General features: G+C 45.3%; 1 protein-coding gene across 4 annotated transcripts in view; it reads right to left on the bottom strand.

Moving 5' to 3' along the window:
- Positions 1–15,905, bottom strand: part of DNAJC18 (DnaJ heat shock protein family (Hsp40) member C18) — a 38,530-nt gene extending 22,625 nt beyond the window's left edge. For 2 of the 4 annotated variants that reach the window (XM_017895029.1, XM_017895032.1), the window contains exons 1-4: positions 15,818–15,905; positions 15,116–15,198; positions 10,891–10,977; positions 9,178–9,364 (exon numbers count right to left, since the gene is read on the bottom strand). In XM_017895029.1, the coding sequence (XP_017750518.1) occupies positions 9,178–9,364; positions 10,891–10,930 (227 nt within the window). In that variant the 5' untranslated portion in view covers positions 10,931–10,977; positions 15,116–15,198; positions 15,818–15,905. Of the gene's footprint in view, positions 1–9,177; positions 9,365–10,890; positions 10,978–15,111; positions 15,199–15,817 lie in introns of all 4 variants that reach the window. The other 2 variants (XM_017895030.1, XM_017895031.1) reach the window with 2 other exon arrangements.
- Positions 15,906–17,005: the final 1,100 nt, after the last annotated feature.

Below are 17,005 nucleotides of genomic sequence, written 5' to 3'. Positions count from 1 at the left end.
AAAAAAAAAAAAAATTTATTTTGGGCTGGGCGTGGTGGCTCACACTTGTAATCCCAGTGCTTTGGGAGGCTGAGGCAGGAGGACTGCTTGAGGCCAAGAGCTTAAGGCCAGCCTGGGCAGGATGGTAAGACCCTATCTCTATGAAAAATTTTAAAAAGTTAGCCAGGCATGGTGCCTTGTATCTGGAATTCTAGCTACTCAGGAGGCCAAAGCAGGTGGATCACTTAAGCCCAGGAGTTTGAGGCTGCAGTGAGTTATGATTGTTCCACTACACTCTAGCCTGGGCAACAGAGCATGACCCTGTCTCTAAAAAACAAACAAACAAACAAACAAAAAAGGATTGGAGATCAATCCTTAACAGATAAAGATGAGAAGTATAGAATAATAGTTTAGGCTAGACAGTAGTTTAGTTTAGAGTGGCAGTTCTGAACTTTTGATCTCAGCAACATTTTATAACGCATGGTACAGGAAGAGAAAAAAAAATTACTGAAGACCTCAAAAGAGCTTTCATTTATGTGACTTCTATCAATCCACATCTACTATACCAGAAATGAAAACAAAAATTTTTAAACAGTGATGATGTAATTACATGTCATGCAGCCTCTCAAAAACTCCACTGTATAATCATGAGAAAATTAGTGAAAAAGACAAGTAACATGTTTGTATCATTATGACTACAGTTTTAAACTTGCAGACCTATCCCCTAAAAGGGTCTTGGGGTTCCCCAACCACCCTTTGAGAACTGCTGGATTAGAGATGAACTCTGGAGTCAAAATGCCTTGGTTGAGCTTTGATTTTGCTGGGTACTTAACCTCTATAGCTTGGTGTTATCTTCTGAAATGGGCTAATAATTATATTTCACAGAGTTGATATTATGATTAAAGTCTTCATCAAAGTGCTTGAGAGCATCTAATACTAAATAAATATTACCTAGTATTATATATCTACCTCTTTTTTTTTTTTTTTTTTTTTTTTTTTTGAGACAGAGCCCAGGCTGGAGTGCAGTGGCGCGATCTCGGCTCACAGTGAACTTCTGCCTTCTGGGTTCAAGTGATTCTCCTGCCTCAGCCTCCCGAGTAGCTGGGACTACAGGCTTGCACCACCACACCCAGCTAGTTTTTGTAATTTTAGTAGAGACAGGGTTTCACTATATTGGCCAGGCTGGTCTCGAACTCTTGACCTCAAGTGATCCACCTGTCTTGGCCTCCCAAAGTGCTGGGATTACAGGCATGAGCCACCACGCCTGGCCTACCTCATTCTTTTCAAAATCTAAATATTATTGCATTGTATCAATGTAAAATATATACATCACCTACTAATTTGTATTGAGAAGGGCTTCAGTCTTTTGCTACTATATGATTCAGTAAGGCAGGCAGAGATTCGGAGTTTCGTTGAGAAATTCATCGTAAGTCAGTAACACAGGTTGGACTCTAATGCAGGGTCTGGGCTGTCAGCAGGTCCCTTCCACATGAGCTGCCCATGGGGAGTCTTTGAATCCCTAGCCCAGTTTCCAATCTCTGCTTCCATGGCAGACACTCAGGACTCCCTCTCCTACATTTACTATTTGTTTAATAATGCTTTATTGAGAAATAATCCACGTACCATAAAGTTCACCCTTTTAAAATGTACAATTCATTAGTTTTTAAATACATTTATAGAGGTGTGCATCTATCACCACTATCTCATTTCAGGACATTTTATCACCCCAAAAGAAACTCTATACTCATTAGGAGTCATTCCCACTTCTCCTCCCCAGCCCCTGGGACCCACTAATCTACTTTCTCTCTCTATAGATTTGCTTATTCTGAATATTTTATATAAAAGGGGTTATGTAACATGTAGCCTTTTGTGTCTGGCTTCTTTTACTGTAATTTTTTCAAGGTTCATTCATGTTGTAGCATGAATCTGTTCACTCCTTTTTGTTACAAAATAATATTTCATTGTATGGATATACGCCATGTTGTTTGTCCATTATCAGTTAATGGACATTGGGTTGTGTCCCCTTTGGGGTCGTTATGAATAATATTGCTATGGATATTCATGTACAAGTTTTTTTGTGGAAGTATATTTATATTTCTCTTGGTATATACTAGGAGTAGATTGTTGGTCAATAATCTTAACTTTCTTCTGAACTTTAAGAGGAATTGTCATATTGTTTTCCAAACTGGCTGCATTCCTACCAGCAATGTACAAAGGTTCCAATTTATCTGCTTCTTTATCAACACTTATTATCCACCTTTTTGACTATAGCTATTCCAGTGGGTGTGAAGTGGTACAGTATCTCATTGTGGTTTTGATTTGCATTCCCCTAATGACTAATGATGTTGAACAAGTTTACATATGCTTACTAATGATATATATATCTTGTTTATATATATATATGGAGGAATATATAGGAGGAATGCCTATTCAGACCCTTTGCCCGATTTTTCAATTGGGTTATTTGTCTTCGCATTGTTGAGTTTTTTTTTTTGTTTTTTTTTTGGTTTTTTTTTTTGAGACGGAGTCTCGCTCTGCGTCACCCGCGGCTGGAGTGCTGTGGGGGCCGGATCTCAGCTCACTGCTAAGCCTCCGCCTTCCCGGGTTACGCCATCTCTGGGCCTCAGCCTCCCGGTAGCTGGGGGCACTACAGGCGCGCCACCTCGCCCGGGCTAGTTTTTGTAGTTTTTAGTAGAGGACGGGGTTTTCACCGTGTTAGCCAGGATGGTCTCGATCTCCTGACCTCGTGATCCGGCCCCGTCTGGCCTCCCAAAGTAGCTGGGATATACAGGCTTGAGGCCACCGCGCCCGGCCTGCATTGTTGAGTTTTAAGAGAACTTTGTATGTTCCAGATAAAGTCCCTTATCAGATATACACTTTTTAAATGTTTTCTCCCATTCTGTAGGTTGACTTTTCACATTTTTTTTTTTCTTTTTTTTTCAGATAGAGTTTCACTCTTGTCACCTAGGCTGGAGTGCAATTGTATGGTCTCAACTCATGCAACCTCCTCCTCCCGGGTTCAAGCAATTCTCCTGCCTCAGACTCCCGAGTAGCTGGGATCACAGGCGCCTGCCACCACGCCCGGCTAATTTCTGTGTTTTTAGTAGAGATGGGGTTTCACCATGTTGACCAGGCTGGTCTCGAACTCCTGACCTTGTGATCCGCCTGCCTCAGCCTCCCAAAGTGCTGGGATTACAGGAGTGAGACACCACGCCCGGCCACAGAACTTTATTATTATTATTTCTTTTATTTTTTTTTTTATATGGAGTCTCACTCTGTCGCCCAGGCTGGAGTGCAGTGGCGCGATCTCAGCTCACTGCAAGCTCCGCCTCCTGGGTTTATGCCATTCTCCTTGCCTCAGCCTCCCAAGTAGCTGGGACTACAGGCGCCCGCCACCTCGCCCAGCTAGTTTTTTGTATTTTTTAGTAGAGACGGGGTTTCACCATGTTAGCCAAGATGGTCTCGATCTTCTGACCTCGTGATCCACCCGTCTCAGCCTCCCAAAGTGCTGGGATTACAGGCTTGAGCCACCGCGCCCGGCCAGAACTTTATTATTTTTTTTAGAGACAGGGTAGGGTCCCTGTCACCCAGGCTGGAGTGCACTGGCACAGTCATAGCTCACTGCAGCCACTAACTCCTGGGCTCAAGTGATTCTCCTGCCTCAGCCTCCCAAGTAGCTGAGACTACAGGTATGCATCATAACACCAGGTTAATCCAAAAGAACTTTTAAAAGGCAGTCCCTTACTGGCAAAGTACTTCCTGACTTCAGGAAGAAAATATCAATGGAGCAATCCAGAAAAAGGGCTCTTGTTGCCCAGACCTTCTTGCTGTACAACCAAAAGGCTAGCAGCTGTATTCATCTTTTCCATTCAAGGCTCAGGGGTTAGCAGTTTTATATATAATGGCAGCCCCTATCATAAACTGAACTGCATTTGCACAAAATAGCAGAGTTAGCCTGTCTCTTCCTGCCTTATATCCTGGTGCTCACTTCTCGTTCTTACTAATACAATATCATTTGTGACATTTCTTTTCCAGAATAGGACACTTCTGTCTGCATTAAAAAGTTGATGAGGTAGGGTTGGGGATGGGGTTCACATCTGTAATCCCAGCACTTTGAGAGGCTGAGGCGAGTGGAAGCCTTGAGCTCAGGCATGCGATAAGTAATAATCATATCATGGACTGTATGCCTTTCTTATAGCAGTCCTGCACCCACATAAAAGCTTCATTTTCAATATGAGATTAAAAGGTATTTTGCAGCCGGGCGCGGTGGCTCAAGCCTGTAATCAATCCCAGCACTTTGGGAGGCCGAGATGGGTGGATCACGAGGTCAGGAGATCGAGACCATCCTGGCTAACACGGTGAAACCCCGTCTCTACTAAAAAATACGAAAAACTAGCCGGGCCGGGCGCGGTGGCTCAAGCCTGTAATCCCAGCACTTTGGGAGGCCGAGACGGGCGGATCACGAGGTCAGGAGATCGAGACCATCCTGGCTAACCCGGTGAAACCCCGTCTCTACTAAAAAAAATACAAAAAAAAAAACTAGCCGGGCAAGGTAGCGGGCGCCTGTAGTCCCAGCTACTCGGGAGGCTGAGGCAGGAGAATGGCGTAAACCCGGGAGGCGGAGCTTGCAGTGAGCTGAGATCCGGCCACTGCACTCCAGCCTGGGCGACAGAGCGAGACTCCGTCTAAAAAAAAAAAAAAAAAAGGTATTTTGCAAAAAGTGCAATGTTTCCATATCTGCTAGCATTAAGTGCAGGCGGATCACAAGGCCAGGAGTTCAAGACCAGCCTGGCCAATATGGTGAAACCCTGTCTCTACTAAAAATACAAAAATTAGCCAGGCATGATGGTGGGTGCCTGTAATCCCAGCTACTTGGGAGGCTGAGGCAGGACAACTGCTTGAACCTGGGAGGTGGAGGAGGTTGCAGTGAGCCAAGATCATGCCACTGCTCTCCAGCTTGGGCGACAAGAGCAAAACTCCGTATCAAAAACAAAACAAAACAAAAACCTCGAGAACTGCAAGAGATTACTTTTTACTGCTATACATAATTTACTCAAGAGACAAACTGCTCACAAAGAGATGATTAGCATCAAGTGGCTTTTTTTTTTTTTTTTTTTTTTTTTTTTTTTGAGATGGAGTCTCACTCTCACCCAGGTTGGAGTGCAAGTGGCGCGATCTCGGCTCACTGCAAGCTCCGCCTCCTGGGTTCACGCCATTCTCCTGCCTCAGCCTCCCGAGTAGCTGAGACCACAGGTGCCCGCCACCACGCCCGGCTAATTTTTTGTATTTTAGTAGAGACGGGGTTTCACCGTGTTAGCCAGGATGGTCTCGATCTCCTGACCTCGTGATCCGCCCGCGTCGGCCTCCCAAAGTGCTGGGATTACAGGCGTGAACCGCATCATGTGGCATTTTAAGCAGATACTCCCAATACTTGAGGCTCAGCAAAATAACAGGAGCTAGCTACAAAATTATTACAGTAGTACAGCACTACTATTAATTTTATGCAGTTGTGATTAATACTGCACCTGTATGTTTATATTTTTCTCAAATGCGAATGGCACCATGTAAAGTCTCTTAAGTGTTTGTGAGCATATGTTTTGATAGATTTTAACTTTTTATCATAGATTTGTGTATATTTTATGATACTAAATGATAAAATAGACTAGTATCTAGATAATTTTATGCATTCATATAATTTTCTTAATTTTTTTGATATGTCCATTCTCTATGGTTTGTGAGATTATTATTATCAATTGAGACAGAGTTTCACTCTTGTTGCCCAGGCTGGAGTGCAATGGCGCAATCACAGCTCACTGCAACCTCTGCCTCCTGGGTTCAAGCAATTCTCCTGCCTTAGCCTCCCAAGTAGCTGGGATTACAGGTGTGTGCCACCACACCTGGCTAATTTTGTATTTTTAGTAGAGACGGGGTTTTGCCATGTTGCCCAGGCTGGTCTTGAACTTCTGAGCCCAAGTAATCTTCCTGCCTCAGCCTCCCAAAGTGCTGGGATTACAGGTGTGAGCCACTGCACCTGGCCAAAATTTTTCAAATTGTTGCAAATCTAAAAGTTTTCCAATGCATTTATCTTTAAAATTTACATATAAAATCCACGGTTCAAATCCATGCCACTCAAGCCTGTGTTGTTCAAAGGCCAACTGTATCTTCTTTTTAAAAACAATTTATTTATTTATTTATAGAGACAGGGTCTTGCTTTGTCACCCTGTGGAATGCAGCTGGGGTGCAATTGCAGGCTGGATTGCAGTGGGGTGATCATAGCTCACTGCAGCCTCGAACTCCTGGCTGAAGGGATCCACCTGCCTCAGCCTTCTGAGTAGCTGGGAGTTTGGGTGCATGCCACCACACCTGGCTAAATTTTTATTTTTAGTAGAGACAGGGCCTTGCTATGTTGTTCAGGCTCATCTTGAACTCCTAGCTTCAAGTGATCCTCCCATCTTGGCCTCCCAAAGTTTTGGGATTACAGGCATGAGCCACCACACCCAGCCTCAACTATATTTTCTTAATTTCATTTTTTGATTGTTCATTGCTAGTATATAGAAAAATGATAATTTTTGTATATTGATCTTATATTCTGTAACTTTGTCCAACTTGTTTATCAAGTCTAACAGTATTTGTGTGTGTGTGTGTGTATGTGTATGTATGTGTATGTGTATTCATTAGGATTTTCCATTTACAAGATCATGTCATCTGTGGATGTAGTTTTACTCTTCTTTCCAATCTGGTTGGCTTTTATTGCTTTTTCTTGCTTAAATGCCCTGGCTCGACCCTCTAGTACAATGTTGAACAGAATGGCAAGAGTGAACAGACATACTTGTCTTGTTCCTGATCTTGGTGGGAAAACACCCAGTTGTTCAACTTTAAGTATGATGTTAACTGTGGATTTGTGTAGAATGGATGTTATCAGGTTGAGAAAGTTCCCTTCTATTCCTAGTTGAGTGTTTTTATTACGAAAGAGTGTTGGGGCACAGTGGCTCACGCCTGTAATCCCAGCACTTTGGGAGGCCGAGGCGGGCGGATCACGAGGTCACGAGACCATCCTGGCCAACATGGTAAAACCCCGTCTCCACTAAAAATACAAAAATTAGCTGGGTGTGGTGGTGCGTGTCTGTAGTCCCAGCTACTCGGGAGGCTGAGGCCGGAGAATTGCTTGAACCTGGGAGGCAGAGGTTGCAGTGAGCCGAGATCGTGGCATTGCACTCCAGTTTGGGTGACAGAGCAAGAATCCATCTCAAAAAAAAAAAAAGAGTGTTGGATTTTGTTAAATGCTTTTTAATATATATATATGTGTGTGTATATATATATATGTGTGTGTGTATATATATATATGTGTGTGTATGTGTGTGTGTGTATATATATATACCAATAAGGGATATTGGTTGATAGTTTAGATTTCTTATGATATTTTTGTCTGGTTTTGGTTACAGTGTACTACTGGCCTCAAAGAATGAAGCCAGCTGGGCCTGGACTTCTCTTCACTGGAAGTTTTTTTTTTTTTTTTTCAGACAGGGTCTCCCTCTGTCACCCAGACTAGAGTGCAGTGGTGCAATCACTGCTCACTGTAGCCTCACCCTTCCAGGCTCCATCAATCCTCCCATCTCAGCCTCCTGAGCAGCTGGGACTGCAGATGTGCACCACTATGCTTGGCTAATTTTTGTGGGGTCTTTTTGTTTGTTTTTTATTGTAGTGATGAAGTTTCGCCATGTGGCCAGGCTGGTCTTGAACTCCTGGGCTCAAGTGATCCTCCCGCCTCAGCCTCCCAAAGTAATGGGATTACGGGCATGAGCCACCATGCCCAGCCAGAAGTTTTTTGATTGTTAATTAAATCACCTTATTTGTTGTAGGTCTACCTGGGTTTTCAATTTTTTTTCTTTTTTTTTTGGAAATAAGGTCTCACTCTGTCACCCAAGCTGCAATGCAGTGGCACTATCATAGCTTACTGTAACCTCAGATTCCTAGGCTCAAGTGATCCTCCTGCTTCAGTCTCCAAAGTAGCCACAGGCATGTGCCACCATGCCCAAGTATTTTTTTTTTTTTTTGCTTTTTTAGATAAGGTCTTACTATGTTGCCCAGGCTGGTCTAAAACTCCTGGTCTCAAGCAATCCTCCTGCCTCAGCACCCCCAAAGCACTAGGATTACAGGTGTGACCCACCATGCCTGGACTCCATTTTTTTCTTAAGTCAGATTCAGTAATTTGTGTCTTTCTAGGCATTTGTTGATTTTATCTAGGTTATCTAATTTGTTGGTATATAATTGTTCATAGTATTTAGATTGGTAGGGATATCCCTCTTTCTTTTTTTCTTTTTTTCTTTTTTTGAGAGATAGGGTCTTGCTCTGCTGTCCAGACAGGAGTGCAGTGGTGTGATCATGACTCACTGCAGCTTCGACCTACTGGGTTCAAGCAATCTTCCTGCCTCAGCCTCCCAAGTAGCTGGGACTACATACTCGCGCCACCACACCAAGCTAATTTTTTTATATATATACATTTTTTTCTTTTTGGTAGAGAGAAGGTTTCACTGTATTGTCCAGGCTGTCTACTTCCTTAAGGTAGATTAGGTTACTGATTTGGAGTCTTTTATCAAAAAAATAAGCATTTAGAGCTATAAATTTCCTACTAAGCACTGTTTTAGCTGCATCCTATACATTTTAGTATGTCGTGTTTTCCTTTTCCCTCATCTCAAAGCATTTCTAGCTTTCCTAGTGATTTATTCTGTGACTCGTTTGCTTATTAGGAGCTTGTAGTTTCATTTCCACATATTTGTGAATTTCTCAAATTTCCCTTTGTTTTTGATTTCAGAGTCCATACACTGTATGATTTCAATCTTTTTAAATTTACTGAGGCTTGTTTTATGACCTAAGATATGGTCTATCCTGGAGAATATTCTATGTATCCTTAAGAAGAAAATCATTCTGTTGTTGTTGACAGAATGTCCTATAGATGCGTGTTGTGTCTAGTTGGTTTCTGCTGCCTCTCTTAAAGTAGAAGCAGGGTAGTTAGTTCGTGTTGTACCCTAATATTCCACTTCTACTCAGTCTTCCCTCTGAGGTCAAGAAGCTAGTATGCTTCAATTATCATCATCATCATCATCATCATCATCATCAGTCAATACTTACATAGCACATCCAGGCACTCTTCTAAGCACTTTCCATAAAATCACTCATTCAGTCCCACCACATGCTCACCTTTGTACCCCAAGCAGCTGTTCCTCACTATACATGGAGCTCCCCTCACCCTGCCGGGTCTGAGTCCACTCATTCTCAGACTTCTTTTCCTTTTGTGCCTTCATGCAGTTACAGCAGCCACAGGGGTCATGACTCTCAGGAGGTGTGTCTTCTGGGTATTTGTTTCTTCTAACTGCATCAATGTAAGCTGCAAAGCAACAGCCCCTCCGTTAGGTCTCCATCTGACCCTGAAAATCAGCTTTGCAACCTGCCTTACTTAGCTCTCTGGGAGGCTGCTCCTAAGCATGAGAAGGTAAGTGTGATGGCCAGGGGTAGGGATGTCATGCTGACTTTGTCATACAAAGCTGAATAAACATCTGTTTCTCTATGGTCCATGGTCAGAAGAGACACTGCTCGTAAAATAGTATTTTTTGTTGCAGTTCCTCCCACCTCTAAGATTTAAAGTAGAGAGGAGTTCAATTCTTTTACACTAACAATTATAGAATATATACCAAGGAACTTGGCTAGATAGATCAAGGGGGCAGATGGGTAAGACCTGCTCCTGACCACAAAGAGGTTAGTTTAATGCAAGCTTGTCCAACCCGCGGCCCACAGATGGCATGCGGCCAAGCACGGCTTTGAGCTCAACATAAATTCGTAAACTTTCTTCGAGAATTATGAGATGTGTTTTTGAAATTTTATTTTTAAGCTCATCAGCTGTCATCGGTTATTTAGTCGTCAGTTAGTGTATTTTATGTGTAGCCCAAGACAATTCTTCCAATGTGGCCCAGGGAAGCCAAAAGATTGGATACCCCTGGTTTAAAGGGAGAAAATTCAATAACAACACCTGCAGAATGTAAAGAGGGTCATAAGCAATCCAGTCAAAAGGGGCAGAGCACTCATGTCTTCTCTGAGGACCTGGGAAAGCCTTTAACAACATCTTTCTTCCGCTTAACATCCCTCAGCTACCTCCACCCACTGCTCCTGGACACTCTTCCTCTAAGTCGGCCTGGCTAACTCCAACGCATCCTTCTTGTCACCATTTGTAACACTCTGCAAGAAACCTCCCTTGATAGCCAGTCTGCGTTAGCTACCTTGTCAGTGTGCTCTCCAAATCCCTGATCTTGCTGTGTAGCCCAGGCCGTTTTGTATTACTAGTCCGTTTTGTAATTGACTGTTCAGTCGTCAAACTCTCAGAGGGCTGCGAGTTTTGTAAGCTAAGGGACCCGTGTCAGTCAAATCCCCGCTGCAGAATCAGCATAATGCGGGGCATGCAATAGGTATTGGATCAATACTTTTTGCCTGACTGTAGGGTGGAAAAGGCTGGTTCTGATGCCGGCTGGAGCGACATGTTCAAACAGGGACTGAAGGTCAGGTGGTCCAGTTAGGCGGAAGATATGGGCCAGGTTAGCAAGCTGCGGAGAGACCGCAGCACCCCCACGGGCCCTCCAGTCACCCTGGCACGGGCGGGGCCTGACCGCTGCGGGCCCTGGGCGGGGCACGGGCGGGGGTGGGGCTGGGGGGCCGGAGGCAACAAGTCGTCACCGGTGACTCTGGGCTTGCGGGCCCAGCTTCCCTACCCCATCCGCAACCCTACTCAGGCTCAGCATCTTCTCACAGGCCTCCATCCATCACCTCAGACCCAGGATCTCAGCCCTTGTGCGTCTTCAGGATCCTCATCCCTGATCTCCCCCGAACGCCGCCCTATCCCTCCTTCAGGCGGGGACCTAGTACCTTCCGTCCAGCGCTCCCCGCTGCCCAGAGTCGCCGCCATATCGGTTCCCAATCTGCAGGTCCGCCGAACCTCCCCCGCGCCCGAGGCTGAAAGAGAAGGGGGCGCGGAGCGCGGGGCACGCTGGTCATTGTAGTCCAGTCCGTAGGAGTTCCCGGGGCACTGGACTACAACTCCCGGCAGGCTCTGCGCCGGAGTCCGTGGGAGATGCAGAGAAGTGCGCGACCTCCGTCAGGAGACCTGTGGAAGAGTGTTGCTGCTAGCTGCCTGCAGCACGGCTCTTGGCTTTTCCTCATTTGTAGAGTTGGGATGGTGGCTTCGGCCCTGCCTAACCCTAGGGACATCCAAGGAGGGGCGACTGAAGTCCTGCCTGTAAAGGGCTTCGCAAACTATAGGCTAGAGGGTGACAGTATGACTATTATGCTCGTCAGGGATGTTTTTTTGAAGCATACGCTAAGGCCTGTTCTGTGTAGTCAGTGGTAGGCCCTGGAGATTCAGAGATGGATTTAGGGGATGCCGAATCCAGCCTTTGGAAGCTTAAGAGTCAAGAAAATAGAAAAGTGATGTAGATTTATGGGGTTGGAGGGCAATCTGGATATGCCCCTACTGCCCCAACTCCTCAGGCACTGGACATCAGAGGGTGTCGGGGTGGAGAAAGAAGACATGGAAAGGTATTGGGGCCGGCATTAAGAGCCTCCATCTTTGCTGTTCCTGCCCTTCCTCCAACTCATCCTACTCCAACACCCCTCTGACACTTTTCTCCTCTCTTCCAGCCCAGTTGTCTCTTTAGCCCATTCCTTTCTTTTCTGAAGGGCCAGACACTGAGATTAGTAAAAAGCAAATGAGGAAATAAATATTCTTGCTGTTCCCCATCCAGATATGGATGGAGCCTAGCAAAGAATAAAAGCAACTCTTTCTTCATAGGTGGATGGGTACAGTTCATCCCCGAACAAAAAATTACCCAGAATTCACTGAGGTCTTACCCAAGAAGACCAAATCAATCATGATATCAACTAGCACCTACTTAGGCAGTTGGGGAGAGATGTATATTCCTGGACATAAACTTGGAAGGGTAAAAGCACCAGAGGGCATGCAGTTCCAGCCCTTTCCTACAGTCATGGCCCTGGCATCACTGACATCTTGCCCACTTAAGAACTCAGAGAATGGCTGGGTGCAGTGGCTTACACCTGTAATCCCAACACTTTGGGCGGCCGAGGCGGGCGGATCACGAGGTCAGGAGATCGAGACCATCCTGGCCAATATGGTGAAACCCTGTCTCTACTAAAAATACACACATTAGCTGGGGGTGGCGGCATGTGCCTGTAGTCCCAGCTACTCGGGAGGCTGAAGCAGGAGAATCGTTTAAACCTGGCAGGCAGAGGTTGTAGTGAGCCAAGNAAAAAAAAAAAAAAAAAAAAAACCTCAGAGAGAACAAGGCCTTTCAAGTGGAAAAAGCACTGGCCTAGAAGTTGTATAGGTGTTATATTAATAGTTGGGGTTTTGCCACAAATCATTGCATGATCCTGAACAATTCCTTTTTACTTCTTCTTTGGCCTCAGTCTCCTCACCTATAAAATGAGAAGGTTGGATTCAGTTAGTAATTTTTGCTTGTTAGGTTTTTGAGATGGAGTCTCACTTTGTCACCAGGCTGGAGTGCAGTGGTGTAATCTCGGCTCACTACAACCTCTGACTCCCTGGTTCAAGCAATTCTCCTGCCTCAGCCTCCCAAGTAGCTGGGTCTACAGGCACATGCCACCATGCCCAGCTGATTTTTGTATTTTTGGTAGAGATGGAGTTTCACCATGTTGGCCATGATGGTCTCGATCTCCTGACCTTGTGATCTGCCCGCGTTGGCCTCCCAAAGTAGTGGGATTACAGGCGTGAGCCACTGCGCCCAGCCTCAATTAGTAGTTTTTAAATTGAGGAATCCTTAAGGCTCAATGTGCAGATGTCTCTGGAATCTTCTATTGAGGAGTGGGAGTGGGGAGGAAGGCATAGCAGGGAAGGCACTAGCACCTCACCCTTCTTCAATCAAAGCAGCTCTGCTTTTTTCTGTTTTGTATTTTGTGGTCTACTAAAGGAAAGAAACCCCATATGTTTGAAAACTACCAAACTGGTTGACCGCTAAAGGCTTGTGTCATTTGTAATATCAATTTCTCCTGGAGCACTTGAAGACAGTATTCTTTCCTCACCCCCACCCCCATAAGCACTGAGAAAGTAACAGTTGTCTAGAAATTTGGTCATTTTCACTTAATTTAGGAGGAGGAATTTAACATAGTGGTTAAAAAATCTGCATAGGATTGCCGTAGGATATAAGAAGATAATGCTTGTAAAGCTGTTAGCACCTCATCTGGCATGTAGTATGTATTTAATAAATGCTGGCCACTTATAGACTGGCTCAGAGGAAGAGAAAACATTTTTTACGGTTTGACATTGTAAATTAGGAGCGAAGGGGTGTGTATGGGGCATATCATAAGGTCCTGGATATGACTAACTGGACCCCATTCCTGTCTATCTGGCAATCATTACCTGCAAATAGGACAAGAAGCAAAACACTGCCAAAAAGGGCTGGGAAGCTGCTTGTCCATGCACCCTAACCCCTGAATCCAGCCACTAAAACTGGTGATTTTCTCCCTTTCAAAAAGAGAAGATGGCAAAAGTGAACCAGTATGAGAAGGTTTTGGGTCGTCCTAAATCCAATGAATTATGGATGTCCTTAAACTTGAGAGGCGAAGGAGGCCCCAGAACCATGAGATGAGTCAAAAGCTCCACTCTGGGACATTGGACCTATGACCAGCTAACTAATCCAGGCAGCAGTGTGCTCACAGAAGGCTGGATCCTGAAGGTCCCACTTGTGCTCTGCAGCTGAGGGACCTGATCAGGGACATCCACCAGGTGGTTGAATATAAAAAGGAAGTTCTTCTGGTTTGGGGAGGCTAGACCGCCTGCTCTAGAAGATGGACAACTGAGGGTGGGATGGACCTCAGGGTCTGGGGGCACAGGGAAAAGGTTTGGAGGTACTACCTGGAGGTGTTAGAATACCGTGAAGTCAGAGGCGTTTGGGTGAGAGTGGGCTGTTAGAGCACTGTAGGGGTTAACTGGATTGAGAAGAGGAACTATGAATTATAAGACTATTTAGGAGCAGAGTCTAGGCTCAAGAGTATTGGACAAGATTTGGGAAGCTGGGGCCTCTTCTCAAATCTTAGCTGCGTTCTAGTAGCTAAGCATCCTCTCTCCTCATCCTCTGAAACTTTACATCCCCTTCTTTTCCAGACTTCTTTTAATTTGCGTCTAGAACAGTAACAACAATGGTTTAGCATTATGACCTTCTCAAATATTGCCAAGTATCCACATGTATTCTTCAGTTTGTTTACACCTCAACTAACACTTCTGGATGAATTTTTGTATGATCACATCACTTGGACTAACGCGGAACTCTAAAGCTCAACATTGAGAATACTTCTATGCCAGTTTCTGCTTAAACTCATCAACTAGTCAGCAAAAATAATCCTACTGTAAAGTTCAATTTCTGTGTTTTGTAAAAGAGGAAGCTGTGGGCCCAAAGAGTACAGGATGGGGATGCCAGTCGAAAAAGACCTGCGGGAAGAGTGAGAGGGTAACTGGGAAGGAGATAAGGGAAGAGAAATTGGGGTCTCCAAGGCAGTTCTCAAAGAGAAGGAGGTAGATGTGGAAAGAAGTTTGAAGAGGAGAGAAAGGAGGACATCCACAAACCCAGGAAAAGACTGGTGGACATAATCACACGGTGTTTTCCAGCACATTCAAATTGAATAGAGTAGTACTAGCTGCGCTTGGGGAAATTGTGTGCCAGAACTAGGTCAAGGAGGCCTGCAATGCTCCTTCATCTGCTAAACCATTTTACCTTAGGGCCAGCCTCAGGTTTCTCTCGGTTTTCTCCACTTACTTTATTTTTTTCAGACAGGGTCTTATTCTGTTGCATGAGTTGGAGTGCAGTGGCTCTATCACAACTCACTGCAGCTTTGGTCTCTTGGGCTCAAGCGATCCTCCCACCTCAGCGTCCCGAGTAGCTGGGACCACAGGCACATGCCACTATACCCAGCTTTTTTTTTTTTTTTTTTAGATGTGGTATCTCACTATGTTACCCAGGCTGGTCTGGAACTCCTGGGTTCAAGCGATCCTGCCCTCGGGGACTTCCCAAGTGCTGGGATTACAGGCGTGAGTCACCATGCCCAGCCTCCACTTACTTACGTGTTGAACAGTAGTGGATTCTTGCTGGTGATACTGAGGTTTGTCCTGTGCCCTATATGATTGAGATGCTGCCCCATCCAGCCCTAGAAGAAAGAAGCTGAGTAAATGATCCCACTGGGCCTGTGTGTCTGAGCTGGTTTATTGGTTGCCCTCCCATAGGATGGGGGAAGAAATGAGAGAAGGACATTCTGCAGCAAGCCTCCCATCCCCGCCACCTATTCCTGTTTAAGGACCACGTAGTCCTGTGTGAGAAAAGGGAGGAAGTCATCTTGTAAACGATCATCATCCTGTTGTCTAGAAATGAAGGAAGAGAGGGTTTCAGAGAAGCTGCAAGGGCTGCAGAAGGCTGCACTCAGATTTCCTGTCAGAAGTGGGGACTGGAATTTGCATAAATAGTAGGCTCCTCCAGGAGAAACCTCTCTACTAGAATTTGCTCCAGAGCAGAATTCAGCATTAAATTCATCCTCAACCCTTTCCCAAAGGAAAGAGTTACTTAGCAACAAGAAAATCCACATGGCTCATGTGGTACTGCAGTGTCAGTGTCAGGGTAAAAGCCTTTCAATCTCATAGATTATTAATACCAGTTCTCTCCTTCTTCCCCCACATATAAATACCTTATGACTAACAGCTTATATATGCAGGTCATTGCCCAGAGTCAGAGGAAAATGTGTGGTTTTATAATGAAGACGTCAGCTGAGTTACCTAGAGTGAATTCAGCCCCATGTCCTTGACCTGATTAGTCCAGTATGATGAGCAGCTGAACCGAGTGCCCATGGCAGGCAGAATAACAACTGCACAAACAGAATCCTAGGCATTGTTATGTCATCTGAGGGGTTCCATCCCAATGGTGGATGTTGGACCAGAATGGCTAGTAAGTCATGTGCTGTTGGCTGTGAGATTTAAATCAAATATATATGAATTATTTTAAAAATACTAGCCAAGTCTGGGCGCGGTGGCTCACGCCTGTAATCCCAGCACTTTGGAAGGCTGAGGTGGCCGGATCACCTGAGGTCAGGAGTTCGAGACCAGCCTGCCCAACATAGTGAAACCCCGTCTCTACTAAAAATACAAAATTAGCCAGGCGTGGTGGCAGGCACCTGTAATCCCAGCTACTCAGGAGGCTGAGGAAGGAGAATTGCTTGAACCTGGGAGGCAGAGGTTGCAGTGAGTGGAGATCGCACCATTGCACTCCAGCCTGGCCAACAAGAGTGAAACTCCGTCTCAAAAAAAACAAAACAAAACTAGCCAGGTGTGATGGCTCACACCTGTAATCCCAGAAATTTGGGAGGCCGAGGTGGGAGGCTGTCTTTAACCAGTAGTTTGTAACCAGCCTGAGCAACATCGCAGGACCTCATTTCTACAAAAAATTTTTAAAAATTGGCTGGTTCTGCAATCCCAGCACTTTGGGAGGCCGAGACGGGCAGATCACCAGGTCAGGAGATCGAGACCATCCTGGCTAATACGGTGAAACCCCGTCTCTACTAAAAAATGCAAAAAACTAGCCGGGCGAGGTGGCGGGCGCCTGTAAGTCCCAGCTACTCAGGAGGCTGAGGCAGGAGAATGGCGTAAATCCAGGAAGCGGAGCTTGCAGTGAGCTGAGATCCGGCCACTGCACTCCAGCCCGGGCAACAGAGTGAGACTCCGTCTCAAAAAAAAAAAAAAAAAAAAAAAAATTGGCTGGTTGTGGTGGCACACGTCTATAGTCCTAGCTACTTGGGAGGCTGAGGCAGGAGGATCATTTGAGCCCAGGAGTTTGAGGTTGCAGTGAGCTATGATTGTGCCATGCCACTGCACTCTAGCCTGGGAGGCAGAGCCAGGCCCTATCTTCCCTCCCCCGCAAAAATACTGCAGTATTGCTTTCATAGGTTAGGTACCCCACAAAATAGACTC

The sequence above is a fragment of the Rhinopithecus bieti genome, unplaced genomic scaffold, assembly GCF_001698545.2.
Source record: "Rhinopithecus bieti isolate Rb0 unplaced genomic scaffold, ASM169854v2 scaffold_26430, whole genome shotgun sequence".
NCBI lineage: Eukaryota > Metazoa > Chordata > Mammalia > Primates > Cercopithecidae > Rhinopithecus > Rhinopithecus bieti.
This window is presented reverse-complemented; position numbering and strand designations above follow the sequence as displayed.